This window comes from Biomphalaria glabrata, chromosome 8, assembly GCF_947242115.1.
Source record: "Biomphalaria glabrata chromosome 8, xgBioGlab47.1, whole genome shotgun sequence".
In the NCBI taxonomy this organism is placed as follows: Eukaryota; Metazoa; Mollusca; class Gastropoda; family Planorbidae; genus Biomphalaria; species Biomphalaria glabrata.
In genome coordinates this window covers 644089-671232 of record NC_074718.1, presented here as the reverse complement: position 1 = coordinate 671232, position 27144 = coordinate 644089, and the positions used below count along the sequence as shown (strand labels likewise).

At 35.3% G+C, this 27144-nt stretch overlaps 1 protein-coding gene across 18 annotated transcripts; it reads left to right on the top strand.

The window, feature by feature from the left end:
- Window positions 1-994: 994 nt before the first annotated feature.
- On the top strand, window positions 995-26906 carry LOC129927616 (uncharacterized). 18 transcript variants are annotated; one of them, XR_008779220.1, is made up of 15 exons: window positions 995-1181; window positions 4082-4261; window positions 11706-11814; window positions 13243-13367; window positions 14282-14593; window positions 15754-15864; window positions 17019-17141; window positions 17406-17548; window positions 18883-18945; window positions 19093-19159; window positions 19390-19492; window positions 19599-19722; window positions 20222-20292; window positions 20492-20614; window positions 25945-26906. XR_008779220.1 is itself a non-coding variant. In XM_056037303.1 (9 exons), the coding sequence occupies exons 1-6, from the start codon at window positions 14821-14823 to the stop codon at window positions 19099-19101; spliced, it is 462 nt and encodes a 153-aa protein (XP_055893278.1). In that variant the 5' UTR covers window positions 14749-14820; the 3' UTR covers window positions 19102-19159; window positions 19390-19492; window positions 19599-19722; window positions 25945-26906. The 18 variants fall into 18 exon arrangements, 1 of the variants encoding a protein (XP_055893278.1); XR_008779218.1 differs by having other exon boundaries at window positions 14060-14593; XR_008779212.1 differs by adding an exon at window positions 12517-12577 and having other exon boundaries at window positions 13243-14593.
- Window positions 26907-27144: the final 238 nt, after the last annotated feature.

Genomic DNA, 27144 nt, shown 5'->3' with positions numbered 1-27144 from the left:
AATCAAATCTGTCCTTTTTTAAACTATCACTCAAGGTGATGCTACATATGATGTCATCTGTATTTTGTTGATGTTGCTGTTCCTTTATCACTGCATCTCTTTGTGTCAATTTTCAGATTCATTTAGTTTTATTTTGTGTACAATTGCTGATGCAGAGCTATAGCGAGTATCACAAACTTGTTTGACTATTTGCTTCAGAACAAGTTTATTAGAAGAGTCCACTTTCTTCTAGACACATTACATAAGCAACAATGTTTTCATTAGCTTTTTCACGTTTGACATTAAGAACTCTAGCAATTGTTATTATTATTCATATTGTCTGATTTAGATCAATAATATGTCTAATCTGGGTCTGTCTAGTTTGTGTTGATCAGAAGATTGATTGTTTCTGTACACATAGTATTACTCTTATTAACAGACTTACAGATCTTGACATATGTTGGGAAGCATGGCCCAGAGGCTAAGTACGTTTGTGTTGGCTACCTATTAAGTGGGCTCGAGGTTCGACACCCAACTTGAGCAAAGCACCTAAAGGCATCACGGAAAACCTTCTCCCAGATACCCCCTCCACTGGTCCACAAATGAGATTGGAACATAGCGCTCTGAGCATGCTATAAGCATGAAAGTAGCGCTATATAAAAGCTATTATTTATTAATTATAATATGTATATTCCAAAGAACAATAATAAATAAATCTGTTTGTGTCTATGTGCTATGTAACCTAGACTAGATATAGTGCTGTGTAAAATGTAATATAGCCAAAAAATTTTTTTATCAGATTCTAAAATATAGCCTCTAGAAATTGTGCTGTAGAGTTAGTTTTTGACAGAGTGTGAGTTAAATTGAATAAATAATTAGTTATAATTAAGTGACCATGTATTCTCTGACCCAGTTTCTTGAGTTAATAGCTTGCCTTATTTTTTTGTCAGTAATAAACATAAATATACATAGGTTTACATGAGTTAAGTTTTCTTTTTGATTTCCTTCCTTCAAGTATCTGCACTATTCAACACATTCAGAGAGGAAGCAGCAGCTCAAACTTCAACATTTTTGAGTCTTTCAATTTTGCTGTTGTCACGTTCTCCACTGTTGGCTATGGAGATGTTTCCTCTGACATTTGGCTGGGCCGACTCTTAATGATTCTAACCATTGCCCTGGCATTTGTTTTTATACCTAGCCAGGTAATCATACTCAAGTCTCATAATCTAGTCTAAGTATTTTTAGGATTAGTTCATAATCTAGCTAAATATTTTTACAGTTATTTCATAATTTTGCTATGTAATTTTATAGTTCCCCTTTCAGACCTTGTGATCTATAAGGAAGATCATGTAAATGTCATCTGTTTCTGTAGCCCATAGTTAATGAGGGTGATATGTGGCCAGCATAATGACCTACTGATTTTACTTTTCCACAACTAATGTCAGGTACCCATTAGAACTGGATGGAATCATAGGTGCCTTATGATCCCAAAATAAAAATCCCAGTCTTCACCAGGATTTGAACCCAGAACCTCCCCTGGTTCAGAAGCCACTCAGTCACCATGTCTCAATGTAATGTTATATAGTTAGGCATTATCAAATAAATAATCTTAATGTATTTCATAATCTTATTAATCAATCATATACATATTTCATTATGAAGCTAAGTTAATAATATTTTGTAATGTCTCTTAGTTATTCATTGTTCTTTAACTATACACAAAAATCTAGACAGGTACACATGGACATGTATTTGACTTGGCCATTTGACATTATAAATATTTATTTTCATCAGTATTTAAAACTAATATTTGCCTTTAGATGTGGGATCTAGAGGCTAAGTACGCTTGAGATTGGCTTGAATACCTATCAAAGCAGCACGGAAAACCTTCTCCCAGATAACTACCCCCTACTGGTCCACAAATGAGATTAAGCCAAAGCGCTCTGAGCATGCTATAAGCATGAAAGTTGCACTATATAAAAGCAATAAATAAATTAATTAATTAGTTGAAAAATTTGATTTTAGTTATCAAAAAAAGTGTTTCTTTTAAAGTTTTTTTTTATGTTCCTTGAAAAATGAAGTTTATGTAGTAATCCAAACCTCCTCAAGGGTGGTGGGGATCCCAGAGTGCATAACATATGACCAGGGAACAATGTTATAAAAATTAGTTACAAACATACCTGGGAGCATGGGTGCTGAGTCGTAAAATGCTTGGCTTCCAAACTGAGGGATATTGAGTTCAAATACAGATGAAGATTGTGTTTTGAACTTCTGGAATCAAGGATGCCTTAGAGTCCACTAAACTCTAATGCCTACCTCATATGGGTTGCCTGAATCAGCAAGGGAAACCAATGACTTAGCAGAGTAATTCACTGATTGACTTGCACGACTAGATTGACATAAGAATTGCAAAGTAATTATCTTGTCTTTTGATGGAACATATATATATATATATAAGCCCTTCGAAGTATCAAACGGGGTAAAACAAGGCTGTGTCCTATCACCTATTTTGTTCAGTATCATGTTCTCCGCTATGCTGACAGATGCATTCACAAATAGAGAAAACAACGGGATAAATATATCATACAGATTTGATGGTGGCCTATTCAACCCGAGGCGGCTTAAAGCAAAATCAAAAACAAATGCAGCAGTAATCAGAGACTTGCTATTTGCTGACGACTGTGCCCTAAATGCCTGCTCTGAAAACAATCTGCAGATCATCGTCAGTGACTTCTCAAGAGCATGCTCAGACTTTGGCCTTACCATCAATACGAACAAGACTGAAGTCTTATATCTACCTGCTCCTGGGAAAGCCTACTCGGATCCAAGCATTACTATAAATGGACAGGATATAAATGCAGTGGACAAATTCACATATCTTGGCAGCACACTCTCCAGAAATGGAAAAATCGATATTGAAATCGACCTGCGTATCGCCAAGGCCAGTGCATCCTACGGCAGACTGTCTACAAATGTCTGGAACAGACGTGGTATCACCACAAACACCAAGCTAGGGGTCTATAGAGCCGTCATCCTCCCTACATTGCTATATGCCTCAGAAACATGGACAGTGTACAGTAAACATGCAAAGAAACTAAACCACTTCCACATGACATGTCTGAGAAAAATACTAAATGTCAAATTGCAAGACAAAATACCAGATACAGAAGTTCTTCTAAGAGTGTGTCTGCAAAGCATCCACACAATCCTGATGCAGTCCCAGCTGCGATGGGCAGGTCACATCTACAGAATGGAAGACCACCGCATCCCTAAACGACTCTTGAATGGCCAACTAAGCGAAGGAAAGCGCTTGCAAGGTGGTCAAAGAAAGCGCTTCAGGGACACCCTCAAAGCTTCTCTGAAGGCGTTCAGCATAGACCCAGGCACCTGGGAGACAGAGGCACATGACAGAGCATCATGGCGTCGCGCTGTGAAAACTGGCGCACAGGTTGCTGAGAAAAAAAGAACAACGCTGGCAGAAGAAAAACGCCAGAAAAGAAAAGCAAGGCAAACGACACTAGCTCCAGCTGGAATAACCTGCCCAGTGTGCGGCTGAATATTCCGGGCTCACATAGGTCTCACCAGCCACATGAGGAGGCATAAAACCCCAGTGCAAAGCCCTCAGCCCCCTGGATGACAAAGTGATCATCATCGAACCACGATGGACGAACTATATGTTATTTATATATATAATATGAGTGTTTCTCCAGTACTGGTGACAAAAAGTGTCACTTTAGGCCAAAAATTAAAGTGGAAGGTTTTGGTTTTATTTTAAGTGTATTCACTTCTTTACTCATTGTACTTTAAGAATTTATCAATAAAAAATTAATAGGAATACATACATTTCCTCAGCAGTGCTGGCAAAAGGGGGTACCCACCTAATTCTAATGGGTACCTGAAATAAGTTGGTCATTTTGCTGGCCACGACACCCTTGTTAACCATTACCACATAAACAGAAGAGCTTTATATCATCTCTCATAGATTGCAAGTACCTATCTCCTAAACTTCACTTTTGATATCTGAGTTTAAGGCAATAAGTCGTAATAGTCGTAAGCTATCAGAATGCTTAACCTTATATATCTTTTTTTTTTTCAAAAATAGAGATGTAATTCTGCTGTGTCCCCGTGAGTTGGAAACCAGTAAGCAAGTCATCTAATAGAGGTCTGATAGAGTCATGTACATCAAGCGATCTGCACTAAAAGATGTGGACCTGATGTGGTGTCATGAAGCTTTTGCTTGCTTCTTTTGGCTGTTCGTTTAACACAAGACAAAGCACATACTGTAAGATTTTTTTCCATTTTATGTTAGATTTTTGTTTTAAATTTCTTTTAAGATTAACTTCATGTTTCTTCACTTAACCTCATGTAAGTAAGACTGTCTAAAAATTTGATTCCATGAGTGGTACTCAGACATTGGTCTTTGAATGAAGCTTGCAATAATCTCCTGGTTAACTGAAAACACAAATTGCAGTCTCACTTCGAAACTGAATGATGCATACATATTACATATATATAATGACTGTTTCTGGGTTTACTGGTTATTGCCCTGCTTCTTACAGTCCCTTATTGTGTTTATATAATTCACTAATTTCTCTTATAAAAATGTGGACCCTAGTGCTTCACATATGCTATATGTATGCATTGTTCATTGTTTCAGCATTTAGCGTCACGTTGAAACTGGCAACAAAAAATTAAAGAAGCAAATTTGTTCAAGCTATTACCCCATAATATTTTTCTTTCTTTCTTTCTTCCACTTCTATTCTTCTTCTTCTTCATCATTCTCATTGTTATGTTGGAGTGTTCATATGACTAGACCAATACATGAGATGAACTGCGCAGTGGTTTCCAAATCAGGGAGCTCTCCATATAGTTTTCTTTCTATTGGGGTGATTTGGGGCCAATGTCTTATACGGGCCTCTTGGTAGAGAGAGCAGTTTTGGAGGACGTGGTCGGCATTTTCTGGTGATACTCCACATGGGCAGATTTCACTGGTTCCAATTTTGAGCTTCCGGAACATGTGTTGTCGCATTCTGTTGTGTCCGGTCCTGAGTCGAAAGATTAGACGTTGGTCTTGTCGGGATAGCTTATAGTAAGCGTCATCTTTCTTGTGATTTGGATGAGAGCTCGTCCATTTCTCATTTATTTTATGTACAATTAATTTCTTCATTTCTTCTGGATAGAGTGCAGAGTTTACTTGTGAGTTTGTTCTCCCACTCTTGGCGAGTGTGTCAGCCTTCTCATTTCCTGCTAGTTGTATGTGAGCTGGTATCCATTGAATAACAGTTTTTTTGCTGTTGTTGTTGAGCTTTATAAGTGCTGTTCTGAGGTTTTTAATATAAGGGGAATCAGAGTTGTGCAAGCTTTGGAGGGTTGTTTTCACGTCTGTTAGAAAGACAATCTGACTGTGAGGGGAACTTGGATGATTCGCTAGCATGGTAGCAGTTAGTGCTAGTGCTTCCCTTTCTGCTCTGTGACTGTCAGAGAGCTCTCCAGTTGCAATGGATTTTTCTAGTTTTCCTCCATCTGGCCATTCGATAAGTATTCCAGCTCCTCCATGTGTGGTGGCTTTATGGGATGAGCCATCCGTGTAAACTCTGATCCACTGATTGCTAGGGTAATTGGTATGTAGAAAACACTTCACTATTTCCTTGAGCTCTGTTGGTCTGTAATCAGATTTTCTTTTTATGTTTTCGATATGGTCCCTTATAGTAGGAAGAGGGCTTTCGTCCCAGGGTGGAGATTCATTATATATTATCATTGTTTCAGCATTTAGCGTCACCTTGAAACTGGCAACAAAAAAATAACAAACAAAAAATTAAAGAAGCAAATTTGTTCAAGCTATTACCCCATAATATTTTTCTTTTTCTCTTTCTTCCACTTCTATTGAAAATGCCAAATATTAAAAAAACAACTCTTTGGTGCTTAAAACAAGAAACACTGTTTTTTGTGACTGTTCTAAAGCCTGAGCTGGATTATGTACATTAAATAAAAATAAAATTCATCAAGATTTTCTAGTTTGTATGAGACTTTATTGAGTTTCTGAAATTTTTTCAATTTTATGCTCCAGACTAGTGGCAAGAACACTAAATTATTTATGTAACTACACTTGAACCACTGAGACATGATCTGACACCATTTTCTCTTTTTTCTTAGAAATATAATAAACACAATAGTGAATTAATAAAGGAAATTTCACAGGAGAAGTTAATTCATCGCAGACAGAACCAATTACCACAAAACAACCAAGACTCTGTATGGCTGTGTAGAACAGCTAAAAAATAAACAGCACATTTTTTTCTATGGGACAGGTTGTGGTGACTAAGTGGTAAATCACTTGGCTTTCAAACTGAGGGGTCTCGAGTTTGAATCCAAGTGATGACTGGGTTTTAAATTTTTTAAGGGCGCTCCTGAGTCCACAAAACTGTAATGGGTACCTGGAAATAGTTGGGGAAATGTAAAGGCCATTGGTCATTGTGCTGGCCACATGATACCCTCATTAACTGTGGGCCACAGAAAAAGATGACCTATACATCATCTGTCTTATAGATCACAAGGTCTAAATGAGGAAAAGTGGGCAGCTAAACAGCCTAAAAGTCAGCAACAAAAATGTGGCTTGAAGAAGAATGAATTAAAGCTCTCATTTTATAAGGTTACATCCTGACAAGTTGATTTTATAAAGAAATAATGTTGTAATACAGAAATATAAGATCACAATATAGTTTCTCAATACATTGAGCCTCTAATAAGAAAGAAATGTAACAAGCAAAATAAAAAATAAACAAAGCTTATAAAATAACTGCACATTTACAGGCACATATCTCAATACTGTTAGTTCTATTTCACTTTTCACATTCTTCTTCTTCTTCTAGCCAGCTTTATTGCTGCTGAGCTGTGAGCTCTTTTGCAGACTGTGCCAAGGAAAAAAGTGTGCTGTTTTCTACAGTTGTTCAGCACTGCCGTACAGGGTGTTGGTTATGTTGGGCTGTAGTGGAAGTAGTGTCTGCCTAAGGTGGATTAGGGAGGGGCATTCAAAGAGGATATGGTTTACGGTTTCAAAGGGGTGGGCGCAGTGTCTGCAAAGGGGTAGTTGTGTGGAGTTTATTTTGTTCAGGTGGTAATTTAATAGTGGTGTGTGTCCTGTTCTTAGTTGGAAAATTGTAGATTGTTCTTTGCGGGGGAGGAAGTTAATACTGTCTAGTTTGTTAGGCGTAGTCATTTCTCTGTACATGGCTCTGCCTGTGTTTCCTGATGCCCATAGGTTGAGCCACTCCTCTTTGTGATTGTTGATTAACATTGACCTTAGGGTGAGGTAGTTAACAGGTCTATCTGGTTGTTCCATAGATGAACCTGCCTTTGATAGCTTATCTGCCTTTTCATTTCCCATGATGCCAATGTGTCCAGGGATCCACTGTAGTGTGATATTGATATTTAATTTTGATATCATCTGGTGGATTATCACAATGAGTGTTGTCAACTCTCTTGGGCTGTTTGAGGTGCTGCTGTTAAGTGCTTGCAGAGTAGATTGGGAGTCTGTAAAGACAACAATATCTGATGGTGGTTGCACTCCTTCATATAATTTGTTTTCCACTGTCTGAAGTGCTATGGTAATTGCCTCAATTTCGGCTTGGAAGTTTGAGCAGTAATCGCCACAGGGTGTGCTTATCTCAAAGTGTTTATTTTTAGGGAAGACCAGGAAGGCACCAAGACCAGCATTGATGGTAGCTTTGAAAGCCGATCCGTCTGTATAAATATGGATAGCTGTTTTTTCATGGCTTTCGATTGTTTCAAGCGTGCCTACTTTGAGCTCCAGTGGATTTGATTCTTTTTTTAAGGTGTTATTTAGTAAATGTGTTTTGATGGTTGGTTGTTTGTAGTTTAGTCCGGGTGTAATGTTTGAAAACCTGTTAATTTTTTCTCTGTTATTGGGTAGGTGGTGTTTTAGGGCTAGTTCGTCAGTAAGTTGGATCAGAGTCCTTTGCTTTTTTTTGGTTGTTTTTCCTATATTTCCTCCAACCTTCTGTATCTCTCAATAGCTTCTAATGCTGCTCTGTTGCGCCTTAACTTAAGAGTTTCAATATTGGAGTCTATTTCACAGGCTGCTGTGGGAGTAGTTCTCATACCTCCACTAATTAGCCGCAAGGCTTGGTTTTGGATTGTATCTAATGATGATTGATAGGTTTTTGTTGGCAGCTACTTGTATGGAGAGACAGTTATCCATTACAGATCTGACATATCCAGTGTATAACTGTCTTAAGGTTTTCTTTTCAGCTCCCCAGGATGTTCCTGTTAGGTGTTTTATTAGGTTTAATCTTTGTGATGCCTTTTCTTTTAAATCTGCCATAAAGTGTTTTAGAGACAGTCTTTGGTCTAGTTTTACACCAAGATATGTTGGATTTTCTTCTTTATTTATTGGCTGAGAGTCTATTTTTAGGATGTAGTTTCTTTTTGCTGTTTTGTTGCTGTGGCTAAAGATTGAATAAACTGACTTTTCTTTGTTTATTTCCATTTTCCATATTTTTGAATATGTGGAGATAGTTGTGAGGGCTCTATTTAGTTTGGATCTAGTCAGCACTGGATATTTCTCTGTAGTCCAAATTAAAAGGTCAGAAAGAGAGTGCAGCTAAGGGCTGAACCTTGTGGTAGTCCTTCTTCCAAACTTTTTTTACTAGAGATGACACCTTCGAATTGGGTTTGGATGGTTCTGTTTTTTAAGAATGCCCTGATCCAGCTGTACATTTTTCCATGGATGCCCATTTTTTTCATCTTCAAAAATAGACCTTTTCTCTACACTCTATCATAGGCTTGCTGCAAATCTATAAATACTGCTGTAGTGTGCTTGTTTTCATGAAACCCTTCTACTGTGTCCTGGATAAAACGAAAGAGGTGGTCTTCTGTTCTACTTGCTTTCCTAAAGCCAGCTTGTGCATTGTGGAGTGAGCAAGTACTTTCTAGCCACCAATAAGTCGGTTATTGATCATTTTTTCTGCCATTTTGCCAATGTTGGATGTTAGAGATATTGGTCTATAACTTTTTGAGTCTCCAGGTGGTTTATTTTTCCTAAAAATTGGGTATTATGTTTGCGGTTCTCCATTCCTGTGGTATGTTTCCAGTTTTCCATGTATGGTTGATAAAGTTAAGTATACAGTTTTGGGCCTGTGGTCCTAGTCCCCGAATCATTTCATTTGTTATTTTATCGGGTCCAGGGGATTTTCTTGACTTGAGGCTTTTTAGGGCAGTATTGAGCTCATGTAGAGTGAAGGGAGTGTCCAAGATCTGACAGTTGCCTGTTGGAGCTTTTTCTTCTTTCTTTAAGATATTACTGAAGGCCTGGTCCAGTTGTTTTCTTGGCTTTGACTTGTTAATGCTGGCAAAATATTTATTGAAGGTTTCAGCCTTTTTAAGGTTTTCTGTTATTATGTCGTCAGTGCCTTTTATAGGTTGGGGGTTTGTTATTTGTTTCTTTCCTGCTAACCGGTGCAGAAGGGTCCAGGCCTTTTGACCATCCTTGTTTAAATCTAGTTGTTCGCATGTTGTGGTCCACTTTTTCTATTTTTCTGTTTTAATTTTGTATCTTATAAGCCCTGTCAATTTGTTGTACGTTGTCTTGTTCTCTCTAGTAGGTTTTTTTTCTATAGTCTTCCTGGCCATGTTTCTTTCTTTTACTAATTTATCTAATTCAGGTGTCCAAAAAGGTTTGTATTTCTTAACTTGGCCTCGAGGGATGTGTTTTTTTGCTGCTTGTAAGATGTTGGAGACTATAGTTGTGTAGGTTGATTTGACGTCTGTCTCAATTATGCTTGATAGTCTTGTGTCTGTTTCTTGTGAAAAAGCTGCCCAGTTAGCTTTTTTATAGTTCCATCTAGTTGTTTTGTTGGATTGGTATCTACCTGGCGTTCCAATATTGAGGAGTATAGGCCTGTGGTCACTACCTATGTCTTCAAGTACTGTTATTTTAGAAGAGTCGGTAATGTCTGTAGAGATAAAAGTTAGGTCAGGTCTGCTAGTTGTGTTGTGTGTTCTGTGGAGGAAAGTTGGAGGTGTAGTTTTGTTTTGCAGAAGGTGTAGGTAAGAGGCATTTGTTACATCCTCTATTTCTTTGCCACGCTTGTTGTAGTGTGGGTAGCCTAGGGAAGGTGTGTGTGCATTGAAGTCGCCAGCTATTATTGTCCTTGTGTAGTGTGGTAGTTGTATGTCTATTTCTGCTGTTGATGATGGTGGGCAATAGTAGTTTTTGATGGTGTACTTTGTTCCTCCTCTCCAAAGAAGTTTTTCCTGTGTGTTGATGTCTGTATTGTTCTGTATTTGTTTTACTGTGGCTTGTGTGTCATTTCTTATGAGGGTCATAATTCCCTGGCATTTGGTGCAAAGGCATCTGTACTGTGTGTAGCCTGTAGTAGTGTTTCTTGCAATAGCGCTATGTGTATATCATGCTTCTTGAGTATGTGTTGGAGTTCTGTTGTCTTGTTTTGTAGGCCTAAGATGTTGAGTTGCAAAAGGTTTAGGTGTTTGCTGCTAGTCTGTTTTTCCAGTAGCTGACTTATCACAGGCAGTCCTGGAAGAAACTGCCATGCGCAGACCTTTTATGATGTGACGCCTGAGCTCGTATGGATTTTTCGTTAAATTCCTTGGCATTTAGTGTAGGCTGGGTGTTTCCTCAGGCTTTTAAAAAATATATAAATATATAGTCCCTGCATTTTAAGTGAGTTTTCGGTCTTGGCAATTTTCTCCAATACTGACATAAAAGGAAACATCTAGGTCTGAAGACTGTAACCGGAATATCCATGGGACAAGGTGGGGTTGGCCAATGGTCCATTCTCTGCCATCCATAGAGCTCTCCAAATGGAACTTTTCTGCAGTAGAAAGCTTAAAGTGGACTGTGCCCTGGGTATGCCCTGTGGAATCATCACATCCTGGATCCAGGCCCCTTCACGATATCACATTCACCAGATCCAGAAAAAAAACACTTCATGATGGATTTATATCTAGTATTAGAATGTAGTGAGACAAGGACCTCCGTCTGGTGTAGTGCAATCCAGACCTCCGTCAAAAAGCACCTAGAGGGGGGGAAGGTCCACTATTATTCACTTAGTGAAATGCAAGTGGAAAGGCAGTGGGGTTATTTATTTCTCTTGGTCATTTCCAAGCCCCGATACCCACACGGGGGAGTATCGCCACAGAGTGGAGGTTTGGAGTCAGAGTTTTCCTTCTCCTAGATGGGTTGCGTTATTTAGGCTGACGTGCCCCATCAACACGAAGCTAAACTGGTTTTGAGGCGCCAGTGTTCCGCCTTTCATCCCTTCTCCTGTCAGTTTGTAAGAACACATAAAAAAGGAAAGTTCCCCTTTCAGACCTTGTGGTCTATAGGACAGATGATATCTGTTTCTGTGGCCTATTGTAAGTGAGGGTGTCATGTGGCCAGCACAATGACCAACCACCTTTACTTTTCCCCAATTAAGATTACATGTAGCCAATAATCATTTAACTCTTTGGTCAATTATGTTTTGTTAAGGACAATGAATAATAGTGCTATGTTTTAACTTGATCTGAGTATGGGAAGTGGGAGAATAACATGTACACAATGTTTTATCAAAAAGTCAGTCAGACTTGCTAAAAGCTTTATAAAAAGTATATTGATATATGGACTAGTTTAGGTAACCAAGGGAGCTACAAGAGAAACAAAACATTGGGAGGTTTGTGACTCATGCAGTTTTTAGTTGTATTTTAAGGATCGTCATACCATTTTAAGATCCTGGGATGTGAAAGACTTTGCACCAGACTGTCGTCAGTATCTTTACCTCTTCCATGCCGGCAATAAAATACATCTGAAACTTGTTGGTAAATATTTATTTTTTATTATATTGCTCTAGATCTAGATCCGAGAGGCTTTTTTCGCAGTCTGTAAATGTTTATTTTTAATTTTCAAACATTAATATACAAATATTTTTTTGTTTTATTATAATTGCTTTGTGCTATATTATAAACAAAAAATTTATAAAAGTCTAATCTAATTCATTTCACCCCGAATGGCAAAAAAAAATTAATTCCATCTAAACGTGGAAAATAATTCAGGATTTAAAGAGTTCTAATGGGTACCTGACTTTAGTTAGGGAATTGTAAAGGTGGTTGATCATTGTGTTGGCCACATGACACCCTCATTAACCATGGGCCACAGAAACAACATCTACCACATAGACCGCAAAGTCTGCAAGGGGAACTTAACATACATTTAATGCTTTACTTTTTGGTATAAACTTAAATTTTTTAGCTTCAACTAAATAATGACTTAAGGGGAGACTAACGCTCTGGAAACAATAAATTGGGAAAAAAAGATTTGAATGCTGGGACAAGAAGCCCCTGGATGAGGCTGCCAAGTGATTGGTTCAAATTTCACACAGTTCAGGCCAAACTCTTAGGCCCTTACTCAAATAGAGTAATGTTATTAATATATTTACATTTTGACATCAAAGTTTGTACTTCACCGATCATATTGTGCGTAAAGATGGGTTAGGTTAGATGAGTTCAGCTTTGCCTTGTTAGCCAACAACTGTCTGTATCCTGGACTGTCCACACTTGTATTATTGCTGGTACACTTTCAGCAGTAAGTTGACTTTAAAACATTCCTAAGTTATGACTGTTTTAGTTTTCAACTACCTTTTAAAATAACTCTAGAACAAAATGGTGACAAAATGAGCCTTATAAACTCAAGAACCCTACATATAACAAATAATTTAAAAGTTTTTAAAAACAATTTTTCAAATTGAAAAAAAAAAAAAGCTAAACATGTTCTCAGTGTGTTTTACAGCTCATTGCATTGCACTATTAGTTCATTCTAGATTTTTCTTTGTTTCTGGCATTCATCAAAACTGTATCTAGTTAAACTACCAACTATGTCATTTCTTTGGGCAGCTGCTGGAAAGGGTGGGTGCCTATTGTAAAGCTTGGCATTTCTTAAGATCAATAGAGAGGCAATAATGTTTGGGCAGCCCATGTTTTTAAAAAATCTAAAGCTAAGGAACTAAGCAGAAAGATGGTCAACAGATCTTTGTGGTGCCCCAATGGTCTAACATGCTAAAGGATAGGTAAATGTGATGAAGGAATGCAGCTTGGAAAAGAAATATTGTCTCTCTCAGCAGATGAAGATTAACAAATATTTCATTCTGAAATTGATTTAACATTTGTAATGTGTCTCTCTAACACCAGAATATAAAACTCTATAAGACTTGGAATAATCTAATTAGTTTCTTACTTCCAATGCCACACCAGGTGAGCCATGGCAGCAGACGTATAGAAGGCATGCTGGGAATGAAATTCATCACATACAGCTGCAAAAAAGTATTTTCATTGGTAATTATGTGGGCTGCACAAGCCTCAGCTGATGCTCACCAAAGGTCAGTGTATGCAAGTATAGTTTTGTACATTGATACAATAGATAAGCAGTTTTTATGATTGCTTTATTATATTAAGCAGATCCCTTTAAAAAAAAGTTACTTCAAAATGTATTGGCCCATCAGTCATGTGAATAATAATGTTTTCATAGCCAAATGACATAATTATAAAAAAAAGTTCCCCTTTCAGACCATGGGGCTGATGATGTAAAGTTCATCTGTTTCTCTGGCCCATGGTTAAATAGGGTGTAATGAGGCCAGCACAACAACCAACCACTAAACCCAAAGATCCCAAAATTAGAAATTCGACTCTTTGACAGGATTTGAACCCGGGACCCCTGGTTTAGATAGCTAAGTGCTTTACCACTCAGCTACTGCGCCTCCAATTAACAAAAGAGCGTAGTAGCAGAATCTTGTCTTGTTTTTCTAAGTACTATTCATGTGGCGTTGTTCTGAATACGTTGCATCTTTTGTCATCAAGTATACCTTCTAGCACGGCGTTGCAGTAGTCAAGGCGAGAGAGTATGAATGCCACAGCTAGCATTTTTGTTGACTCAACACATTTGGATCTACTAGTGGACCTCTTTTAATAGTTCATTTCACATAACACTTTTTCATTAATGTGGCTGTAGAGAGATGTTCCTTTCCACATGTGTCCCAGGTTAAGGTGACATTTGGCATGCTTTTTTTTCCAGAACTGAGGCAAATCTTTTTCGCTGTCCATACCTTTCTTGGTTACCATTTCTTTACATAGTGTGTACATCTGGAACCTGTCGTGAATTGTCCATAAAAATAACACTTGGTATATGATTGTCCTGCAGGACCAAGCCAGCTCAGACGTCGTTGTCTGAGGATTGTAAAGATATTTGGAAGACCAATTTTATCAAGTAACTTTATAAATGTTATAATATCATTAGCTCTTGGAAATCCTATGCCGAACTGGGAGTCGAACACTTAGTGAGGTTGTGACTGAACGTCGCATGAGGTTTGCGGGACATGTTCTACGTCAAAATGAAGTACGCACACCAAGAGTTGCGATAACATGGAAGCCAAAACAAGGAAAGCGCAAACAGGGACGTCCTCGTATTACCTGGCGACACACCTTCATGGAGGACCTCAGAACAGTGGACACCAGGTGGGAGGAGGCTTCAGACATTACCAGTGACAGATTATTATGGAGACAGCTTGCCGCCCAATGCGCCGAACGGCGCCGGAGGACCTATGTCTAAGTAAGTAAGCTCTTGATACCTCAACATCATCAGCAACTTACATCATTCAATAATTTTAGCTACATTTTATAACTTCAGCTATTAATGTTACTAAAATATAACATTATCAGCTATTGATGTAATTATATTGAAAGTTAAAAGTTACCTGCATCATGATATCAACAGTGATGTTATAATAATACAAGATACATCAGTATCTGGTCAGCATGAAAGAGAGATGAGTGCTGATGTTGGAAAGCCCAGCAATCACACATTTTATGCGCAGATTTTTCCTCAGTAATGGAGAGGTTAGTCCATATCAAATAGAGGGCAGTAGAGCTTCTCTATTCCATTTTTAAATGATTCTTGGCCTCCTTCAGTCATAAAGACAAAGGTTCATCTCATAGAACACTTTTTCAACTTAACAGTTTTATTCCTTAAATCCATGGTGTTGTTTTTTCACTCTGCTCTATATGAAGCTTTTCAAAATCAACACCAATAGCATGGAGAAAAAAAGCAAAAGCACAGGATAGACCCTCATGGAAAGCAAGCATAACAGAAATGACCTGGATCACAGTTGAATATGATGCAATGTTTAGTGATCAAAAATACCAAGCCTGTGACTGCAGATGTGTATCTAGGATTTAGGACTGGCCTCTTAAGGCACATGAGTAGTTGCAAAGGGAAAAGATCATCTATTGAGATGTTAAAGGATGTAGACAGACAAGCTTCATCCACAACAATATTTCTTGCAACTTATAACATTTTTATCTTGCATATCTTTGTCACACTTATTATAAGATTACTCTCTAAACCACAATAGTACAAGTTGCCTTATTTACAATACTGTTTGCTTACTGTCAGAATACTAAAAATAGCCATCTATGTTGTAATATCACTAGCTATTGATAACTTATTATCCATGGTTAGATACCAACTTCATTATTTAAATAAGTACCTTCTATTCATTATACTCATTAAAATAGAGAGGCAGGATAATATTTAAAGAGTTTAAAAAAATGAACATTTTTTGGGATTTTTGAAAGTTATTAGGAAAAAAAATTACATACTACACATTGTCAGTGTCAGAACACTAAGTCTGCAGAAACTGAAGTAAATCCTTTTTGTTTCAACTTACTTGTTTTATGCCATAAATCCATTTTTTTTTCACTCTGCTCTAGAATGTTGAGTCAGATATTGAAGCCAGAGCTTTGTATCTAAGTCAAAGACCACTAGTATTTGACAGTGTTTACAGAGGACAAGATGTTCCAGCTCAGTCCAAAATTCATAAAGTAAGTATAAATATTTATTAAATTATAAAAACATTTTATGTATAGAATTAAATAAGCAAAGGGTCACAATAGGTCTAGTGCAAGATACATTCTAGGATAACAAATCTATATACCAGTGATTATAGGCATGAAGAAAGTCGGTATACCATTGTTCTTAGAGGAAAACTTTAAAGACCAGCTCCTACAAATAAATAATATTTGCTACTCTGTCAAAATGTGTTTAAAAAGAAGATTTGTTTACAATTTCTTTCTGTTCTAATTAGGACTGTGTCTCAGCGAAGCATAAGAGTTGGTCTTGGATTCAAACAGTCAATGAATGTTTGGGCATTCATAGTGAAAATACTGCTAACTATCATCAGGTAAATATTATTTCTTTTCCTTTGTGACATTTTGTGTATTAGAAATTGCTAGCTAGAATCAAAAGTTATTGATTCTCAGTAAATAATTGTGTAGTAAATTTTCACCCAGCCAACATAGATTAAAAATAAAAATAAGTATTTCAAGACTTTCATCTTATATAGAACCAGAGAAATAGAAAAAAAATATGGTAAAAGAAACATTTAAAATACAATATTATGAAATGAGCTGGGCTCAAAACTGGTCATTGGAAAATGCAAAAAACTAAAGTGAAATCTAATTAGAAGCAGTAGACCAAGTGAAACATTATTACAAGAAGTAAATGAAACTGACACTAAAGTTTGAGTAGTTAACCAGTGTCAATAGCTGTAGAAGTGGACAACCAGATGACAGTTTAATACAGGCAGAAAACCAAAATTGCATGCCAATTTTAATACTAAATCAAACATCTTAGTACAATCAGTAAGACATGCATGAAACCAGGTCTATGTCTACAATAATTGCATCTTAATTGTACCAAGATGCTCTGATATTTTGACCATAATGTTCTTATAGATGTAGTATAATGATAAGACATTTCTATTCTAATGTTCTGAATGTTGTACCATGATGTTCTGATAGAAGTACCTTAATGATTAGACATTTCTACTCTAATGTTCTGAATGTTGTACCATGATGTTCTGATAGAAGTACCTTAATGATTAGACATTTCTACTCTAATGTTATGAATGTTGTACCATGATGTTCTGATAGAAGTACCTTAATGATTAGACATTTCTATTCTAATGTTCTCAAAGTTCTACCATGATGTTTGCCACCTGGAAGAAGACATGCTTTCATTCTTGCTTTGGATGGACAGTTCAACAGTTAGAGCTCAAGTCAAGACTCAAGATCCTGATGTCATGTTAAAACATTTCAGAGTAAGATTATTTATTATTCAGCTTTGTTTAGATTTAGATTATATATCATAAACAAAACAAAATATTTTTTTTCATATTGTAGTTCAAGATTATGTCCTTTTTTTAATTACTTTTTTTTATATTCAGAGCAACATATTTCATGTTAAGATTACTCTTTAGCAAAATTGTACAGGTTTTTTACAGCAATAAATATAAAGAAAGAAAGTGTCAGATGCTGATGCACAAATAGGAAAATAATTCTTTTGCTAATAATTTTTATTTCAGTTAATAAACAATTGTTGGACTATCAGGGCTAGTTAGATCTTCTCACAGAGCGAAGTTGAGATATTCACCCAGTTCATCACCACCAAGAACTGCCAGAATGGCATTTGAAGGCTAGAGCTCTTGTCCAATATCAGCACAAACATGTGAGTTTGCCATGGGACTTTTTCATTCAGTTTCCTTGTATGAATCTTTATTATTCTGGAGGAGAACCAAATTGTCAAAGTTGCATCTAAAATTGTTCTGTATAGCTGTGTCTATAAACTAAAGCCAGTTATCATCATTGAATTGTTTAGACGATTTTTTCAATGGTTAACCAGATAGTTGCTAATATCAACCTGATCTTGTACAATGAAAATTCTACAGCTACAAAGGACTTGTTTGAAGTCTTATGACCTTTGATGCACTTAAACTGTTAAATGGCACAAGAGTGATCAAAGCTAGGGCCAATTATGTCTTTGTCATTTATCTTTTGTACATTCTTTGAAGTTCTACAAGAAATTCCTTGTTAGCAGCATTATCAGCCATTCCCTAAAAGACACAATGATTTAGCCACTGTTCAAAGATTTATTTTCATGTCTGTTAAACAAATTTTTTTCTTTGTAGTGACATATTTTATTATAAGATAAGATTAGATAATTTTATTGATCCAATCAAATAGAAATTCAGTTTGACTACAGTTTACAGTTGACAACATCAGCGTAACTACTGTACAATAACATTATAGATGAAAAATTTGAACAACATTCACACACGAAACACAGCGCTTTATAAATTTGACTTCTATGTACTTCTCGATGACGACAGCTGATCTTGTAACACTCCGACCGAAAGTGGGATAAAGGAGTTTTTAAATCTTTCTGTTTTAGTCCTAATGGAAATGAGATGACCACTTCGTTCAGATCTTATGTAACAGGGGTTTAATGGGTGCAGGTTGTCCTTATTTCTTCATTCCCAATTAAAAGTCAGTCTGTTTTTGAAACAAAAATAAAAATATTATTCTCATTTAAACATACAACTGTTGTTATCAAAGATCTTGTTCTTTTTCATCATTCCAAATTGAGTTTCCTTGATTTTAAATTATCAGTAAAAGTTAGGTGCAATAATTGTATTGTTCCTGTTTGTTCATGAAATAGTTGGGAGCTTATCCATATATCTTGTGTTAGGACTTGTCCCTGGTCCATGTGTACCAACATCATATCATAGTCACAGTTTTAAAATGCTTGAAATAATGTTCATCCAAAGACCAAAATAATAAATAACCAGAAAATATTTAAATTTGGAAAGCCTCATAAGGAATTGTGTGAAATGAAATATCTTAATTGTAATATAAAAAAAAATGTTCCAAAAAGGTTTGATGTCACTTAGATCCCATGGTACCAGAGCAGGTTTAATTAATGATTAGTGGTAGCTAAGTCTTCTTAATGTGGTTGTATTTGTTGGGATTAATAGTAAAGATTTTTGTTTCTTATACATTCAGGTGTCATTAGCAAAAGGGGACTTTGTCAAGATTTTGGAAAATTTTGATGCTGAAAGATGGAAGGTAATTTTTGTAATTTTTTTCAGTATAAATCTAATTCATTAGCGATTATCAATATAGTCTTCTTATAAATATAACAGCCTAAGTGAAATCTTGGCCTAAACTGTTAATACTATCTCATCTTCTGTGTGTTTCATATCAAAATTTTAGATGGAATAGAAAGTGAAGTCCCTGCTATTGTGTTGGTCATTCCTTCCTGCTTCCAACAGATTGATAAGTAAGTGGATGAATGTTTACATGTTAGTGAAATTAAAACTAGTTGTAAAGTAGGTCAAGTTACAAAATGATTTTTATTTTCTATCCACAAACCTAAATCCTTTGTGAAGTAGCTCTAATAATCTCTTATTATTAAAGATTCACACTTTCATTGAAATACTGTCTATTGATTAGTATGCACTTTCAATGAAGTCATTTTCTAATCTTTTGTTTTGTCTTTGTTGATTTTAGATTAGGAGAACTAATCAAGGTCAATAGTTCTATTGCTGCTGATAAATGGTCACATTTAATCCAGTTTTTAAGTGCTGCTATTTCCCAGACACAGTCCAAAGATGTAAGTACACAGTTGGAATAGGGAGTTATTTATCTATTAATCATCTTTTTTTTTATTTCTGTATGTGGTAAAAGCTCATAAAATAGTATTTTGTTATTATTCATAGTTATGTTTTTCCTGCTGAAGATGATGAATGAGGCAGCAGACATCTTGAAAGGATTTGATTTCGAGTTCCTTCAACAGTCTTTTCATTTTATTTAGGAAGAAGCTCATCAGTCACTTCAAACCAGGTACAATAAGCAGTAATGTTTGTACTGTAGATATTAGGAATTAGTGTTGCAAACAGAAAGAGATTAATTTTTTCCTTCTCATGATTAAACTATTCTTACCATAATAATAATAATGTTTTAATCTGAGAGGAAATGTGTTTTACATATGTTTACTGTATATTGGAGTGGGGGCAGGGCTGGGTGGGGAATGTGGTCATTGACAGAGCATGTCAAACACAGAGTATAGAATCTTGAATGAGTTCTTTAATTGTGGTCTTAGTTTTTGAGATCTTAAATAACAGACTGCACAAAACAAATGCCATGGGTGCATGGAACAGCTTGCACTAATTTGAAAATGTGTTATGAATACAGTTTAAATCACTAATGAACAACTATATTTCCATGTACATATGTTGTTTTTTTTAAGAATTATTTGAAAAATAAAAATTAAGTTGTTACTAAGTCCATATATCCAAAATTAATTTGACTTGATCTCTAACACAAATTTGTTCTTATTTAGGTGATGATGGAGTCATAAACAGTAGGATACAGAGGTGGAACAAAACTGGAGCTTTAGTTTGTTTGTTTGTAGTAAGTCATTTTTCTTTTTTTGAAGTCATTTCATTGGGACAAATCAACTAATTTGTTTGAATTTTTTTTTTTAAGAAAAAGTTAGTTTTTGAGTTTTGTCAACACAAGTCAGTTACTTTAAAGCTGTAATTCTCTCTACTGTACAACAGTATTTCTGGATTAAGGCATGCAATAAAATTTTGGGTTATTTCTTGTCTAGGAACTTGGCATCTACTCCAGACATTATTCTGAAGAACACTCAAGTAAAAGAAAAGAAGAAATGTTAAAGGTTAAGGACTTGGGCACCAATCATACTTACACTTCAAAAGCTTTAATTTGAAAGGTCAGTACTTAGTGATGGGAACTAAACTAAATTTAAAAAGTTAAACTAAAACTAAGTTTCAACTAACAAAAAGTAGTTAAACTAAAAGTTTATCATGAATTTCAAAATGTAGTTAAACTAAACTAAAGAAGATTAATCATACCATACAAACCTTTTCATAACTTTGGGGGGGGGGGGGGGGGGGATCTAGACCTATCTATTATCATTCGACTCTATGCCTGCGGCTTGAACTAATTCTTTTAACATTGTAGAGCATAATAAAATCAGTATTGAGGAAGATGTTTCTTACATAAACGTTAATGCACAATAAAATTTAAAAAAAAAGATGTCTAAATAAATATGTGTGCTTGTATATTTGCCTTGAATTAAAACCTTTACCTGGTACTTTTACAAAAAAATTATATTAACTTATTATTATACCGGTAAAGTTTAAAATCTCATTAAATAACAGATTTAGAATTTCAGATTTAGATCTAGTAACGAAAGATATAGAAACAAAATTTTGGAGTGTTATTTTCTTGTCTGAACACTCACAAACACTATTGCATAACCGTTAAAAGTGTGCATAGAAAAAAACACGGGGTGGTCTTGTCACTATGGGCCGCACACTGCAGTACACTAGGCCTACATTGTCTATGTCTATCTGATCAGGTTGTCAAAATCACTGTCTGTTTACTTTTTGGGCAGGAAGGGTGTGTACAAATTTCAGTGTAAAGATAGATCTACGAACATGCTTGACTAAACATGGGCCAGTGTGTTATTTTCTTGTTTGACCACTCAACATTAAGCAAACACAATTGCATAACGTGCAGTGAAAAAAAAAACCAGGGTACTCTTGTAGTATCATTGACTACACATGTACAGTACACTAGGCCTACAGTCTATTTACTTTTTGGTCAGGGAGGGTATGGATTAGGATGTTGTTTTTTTCTAGAGTTCATTATGCTAATGCTTTTAGATCTATAATTTGTCAATTTAGACATAGATCTCAATAAAAAATGTTTGTAAAATGTTTTACATGTTTCGGATGTTCCTTCAGAGTTGAAGATAATTACTTCCTAGTCCAAACCTCCTGCAGGACGACGGGTGATGGGAGCGGGCAGGGTTTGAACCCTGGACCATCGATAAATCTGAACGACTGTCCAGCACGCAAACCGCACGACCAGGCAGCCATCCATAATAAGTCTTAAGACTAGAATCTATTATATGTCTCTGCTTCATCAAAGGTTTAAGCTATAAAAAGGTTGTACTTGATGTTCCTGCAGTTAATAAATTATTGTTTGCAGAGAATGAATTGACTAAAACTACTAAATATTGACCTAACTTGCTAATCAGATTCCCACTATAAACAGAAATTAAACACCAGAACATGATTTTAGAAAAAACTCGAAACAACTCTATTCATAATATTGCATAAAAGCTTTTGGTAAACAAATGTTTAGCAACATTTAATACTACTGCTAGTTTCAAGTGCAGATATTGACTCACGGGTAACTTCTACTTTACCCTCTTCAAATGCAGACTGACAAAATAGTTGTTAACTGCATCACTCTTTGATAATCAAAGGTTGTTGATATCACAAGACCAGAAAACTGGGATGTGCTTTTCAACCGCTACTACATGTTGAAAATTTTACAAATTTTTATTAAACATTTTAGTTTGTAACTAAAAAAAAAAATATGATTATAACTAAACTATTTTTTTCTAGTTAAACTTTGGCCTTAATTAATTTGTTTTAGTTAAACTAAAAGTTTCTAGCTTTTTAATTAACTCTTGCACAGTGATATATAATGTCTGATTAGATTTAAATAGATCTAGATATAGATAGATCTAGATCTAATGAGACTAATAAAAGTCCAATGACAAGTCTAGATTTATCTAGAGTTCTAATCTAGATTCTTGATCAAGAAAATATCATCTAATGAGTGATTTATAGTAGATAAATCTTTACTAGGAATTACTAGTGTCTAGAAAATCTAGGTTTAGTCCTAGATTTTAGTGATAATGAATGATACATTATTTAAAGAATATAATAAATATAATTAATTCTACATTATTTTAAAAAATTCAGCGACATCTTTTTAAAGTCGCTGCAACAGGCCAGTTTAAAAAACGCTGGTGGACAAAATTTCCTAAAATGTTTTCAAAGTCTGTTCCCATCACTGATTGAAGTTAATGTTAAACTATTGGTAGAGTTAGTGAGACAAAAAATTCAAGTTCAAAAATGGAGGCATGTGTTTGTGCGTGCTAAATAAAAACTTGAATGTAATAGCCACTAACTATCAGAAAAAAATTTTTATTCTTCTTCTTGAAACTGTCAGTTAGAGTTGAGCCTTCGGCTATTTGGAACTCTAGGCCAGCAAAAGTGAACAAGAGCTCTCTCTCACTGGCCTGAATGAGAACAGTGTACACTGTTCTGTCTGGCGGGTGGGTCAGACTCACGGCAAGAGGCCGCGTACACTAAGGACACACCCCCCCCCCCCCCCCCATTTTCCTTTTCTATACCAGGCTAACCATGCGGGACACGCCATTTATGTAACAGCCCCTTGAGGAACAGCGCCTGGATTGTGACAAGGTTGTGGGAGCTTTTTTACAACTCTGCGCAATGCAAGAGGATGCTCTCGCACCCCCTTAGGCACCCCCACGGGAGTCTTGTTTTGCTACCCTTTAACCTCGTTTCCTCCTACGATCGTTTCCACCCGGGCACCACTATGAGGCAGGGTATCATGCCCGGGAAAAAAATTTCTATCAAATGATGATTAATTTATATGTCAAGATAAATGTCAAGATTTTTTAACCACTTATTAATCTGCGTGTCATGTGTTTATCACAAATACCAACTATCTTTATTTTCCAACAAAGGAACCAAGGCCTTCTGAAAATCCTATTTTGAAAATTGTTTTATTTGGATTCATGTCAAAATATTTAAAAGATCCATTTTGTATAATTTAAATAATAATTGTGAAATTCAACTTGATATAGCCTAGATTTTAGTCCTACTCATAATATTCTGTATGTATAAATGATTATTTTTTCAATGAGGTTTATAGGCATATTAGTCAAATATTGGATATGTAGCATTAAACAATATAAAATTTGTTTATAGTAGGGGTGCACTGGATAGTACTTTTTTATATCCGGCCGGAGCCGAATACCTAAGTGTCTTGTAAATAGCTTGTATTGCTGAGCATTTTACGAAACTGTTAATAACATACCTATATTTGTTTGTTTTTTTCTCCTTTTATATACCTTATTGTTTTAAACTCTGTTACTGATTGATTTATAAAAGATTAACAGTATAAACAAAAATTAATCTGTGTAGCATGAGCGTGTCTGTATGTATGTACAAGGCCACCAACTATAAAGGCTGTGTGTTGGAGGGTCAATGTAAAATATGTTAGTAAATATTTAACTAGTTACTAATGTAAATCTCTCATCTGGCTTGTATGGTGGTTGGATGTATGTGTTCAAGAATTTCTGACCAACAACTTGTAATTTTAAGTCCAAAGACTGCTTCTGGATTCAAGGGCATAATACTGATAGCTGTTAGTTAATAGTTGGAATCTGAAGCGTTGTAGGTCATATATTTATTAATCCATTTGCGGCAAACGATATATTATTAACAGCAGGAACATCTATTATACCTACTCATAGCCAGAGCCTTAAATGTTGCGAAACATAGATTTAATTGTAGTCTGTAGGCCTTTTATTGATATCTATGTTTAGATCTACTGTTATATAGATCTAAGAGAATTAGGAAAACCAAAAAAAAACAAAAACATATTTGTTTTATTTTATTGTGCAACGAACGTTTGTTCAGCGCCCTAAATGACATTTCTCTCCAAGTAAACAAACTTAGTCTCATCATCTAGTTACCTCTAGACAGTGTCAATATTTCTCAACAATCTGCGTTAATCCATTCTGGCTTAAGAATGGTCAATGTCTATCAATACATTGTCATGGATTAAACAAATAAGAAGTTGAGCATGTTGAGTCTCTTGAGCCCTCCCTTAAAAGATACCCCTGGTCAGTGTCTGTTTGGCTTGTAGTCCAGCCTCCTAATTGAGACTTAAAGTAAACAAACTTATTGTCCCGGCCAAAAGTATAAAAGGTGTGGCATGTGGTCCAGACCCTTGATTGACAACCTATCTCATAATAAACAAACTCATACCAGATTAACCTTATAAAGATTTGGCTTGTAGTCCCGCCCCTAATAAAAATTCTTCTCCAAGTAAACGAACTCAGTTCCCTCATAAGATGTGACCTCTGGAAAGTGCCAACACGTTGACATCTGGCTTGATGTGGTAAGCTGCCTATCTGTGAACTCAATGTTATGGACTATACAAACAAAAAGAGGTGGGGGTTGCTCATCTCTACCTCTGGAGATATACCCGCACATCTAGACAGATTATCAGCGTGGCGTAGTTAAGGAATATTACATGTTTACTAGACCACTCAAAAGTCAAGACAAGCTTTTAAAATGTGCATGACATCATTGCTATGTATGTAATGTGAATTTATAATGTAAAGTCTTATTTCTATTTAGATTAACACGCCTTGTCTTTGTACTAAAAAAATATTTGGTGCATATTCATAGTTTTTAGTTTTAAAAACAGATTTTTTTATTTGAAACAAAAAAGTTAATGTATTTCAGAACTGACATTATTGAATCATGTCCACTTTATGAGTATTGGTTTATTTTTATTAACATGGAGATTTAGTTTAAACTTCTTGTTGGACATCGTTTATCAGCATCGACTACCTTTATATTGTTTGCCTTTCGCCTGTGTTGTTTCGATATTTAAGTGTTACCTCCGTTTGGCGTATCTGGAAAACACTTAGCACGGAGGCGCATAACAATATTCATAGAAATACAGGTGTAGCTTTTACTATCCGGTAGTGATATCCAACCGGAGCCGGATAGTGAAAAAGTGCAGAATATTCAGCAGAAGCCAGAGCCGGAGCAACTATCCGGTGCACCCCTAGTTTATAGGCATATACATCAAATAATATTCTATCTGCATGATGACTGGGTTAAGTTTAGGGATTTGGTTAGGTGAACCCCATGACAAAAGTCAAGGAACAGATGATATATAATATATACAGTTAAGCATTCTGTATTTAAAAGATCTCTAACATAAAAAGCTACTCACTAAAACAACTTAAATTTCCTTACTAAGTCATTGCAGTGTGTTAAATTAGTCTTTCTGATTTCATGATTAGCCATGTAAGCTGTCCATTTCACACACTAGAAAATGATTTTTTAAATATATTTAGTTACTTAACTTTATTTTTGATATTAATACAATGAACATTCTTTTATTTTACAGGTCTTATATTTTTGTGGAAATAAATTTTACTAGTGGAGTTTTTGTAGCTGCCAGAGTGGATCAAGGTGGATGTGATATCTATTTATAAACATGTATACCAGTATATTGTAATCAGTGATTTTCATTTTTTGGTAACAGTTTGTTTCCATTTAGATTGCAGTCTTTCTTATGTGAAAACAAGATGTCTGCATAATCTTAGAGGACATTTTTAAACTCATTTAAATTTATTAGATGAACTATTTATAAAACATACAATGTAAATTGTTTTGTAAAATGATTATACATTTGAGTTCATAAAAATGTGTAATTTTTTAATGGCATCATGTTTCTGCTTATCTGTATCTGATACTGATGATGTGTTTTCTAAATCTATTACTGCTTCACCATTGAGGAAAAACTGCACATGTTTAAACCCATATCTGAAGTAACTTTCCAGAAAAAAAAAAGATGTATGTTGGACAGTGTCCAAAATTTCAAATCATTTCCTTCAAAATGTTATCAATTTCCTCCATAACTTCATAACATTATTGAATTTTTTCCTTCAGAACACAATTGTAAATTATCTTTTTTTTTTTTTTTTTTGTTAAACCACAATGAGAGTCTAATAACTAATAGTCTAGCAAACAATTACTTATAATTTGCCTTATTATTATACAATATTAAGATTTACTTCTGCAGGGATGAAAAACTTTTTTAAAAATACAATAGACATGTATAATAATAAAGTACATTCACACCTGACTCACTCATAATTTACATGTGAAAAGTTTATATCAGATTGTTTCTATTTAATGATTTGATTGCCATCAGTGTCTTGTATCTCTTTTGTGATGGTAAAGTCACAAAATGTAGGAAACCCCACTGTGTTTGGTCCAGTATGTGGGTTATTATATGTAAGTCTATTGTATTTTCTATATTATTTTACAAATGTAAAAAAAATAAAAAGAAATTGTTACACTGTTGATGTTTTTAAACTAACATTTTTATTTATTTATGCTTACATATCTGTTGTGTTTTAGTTTGTTCATAAATATAGATTCTTAAATTAAATTGTTTGTTTCCGCACTTATAAACCATGATCATCTGTAAGCCTATCTTGACTCTTTTTTTTTTTTTAAGTTCCAGAAAACATTTATATTTTTTTTCTTGAAACCACTCTATGGAAGCCTCAATTTTAATTATATTAACTTTCATCATAAA

Bases quoted from the DNA above. Each gene is read 5' to 3' on its own strand.
- LOC129927616 (XM_056037303.1), top strand. From the start codon at position 14,821: ATGTTGGAAAGCCCAGCAATCACACATTTTATGCGCAGATTTTTCCTC. The intron at 14,881-15,753 runs GTTAGTCCATAT...ACTCTGCTCTAG, and splicing joins TTTTCCTCAGTAATGGAGAG to AATGTTGAGTCAGATATTGA. The intron at 17,142-18,882 runs GTAAGATTATTT...TTATACATTCAG, and splicing joins TCATGTTAAAACATTTCAGA to GTGTCATTAGCAAAAGGGGA.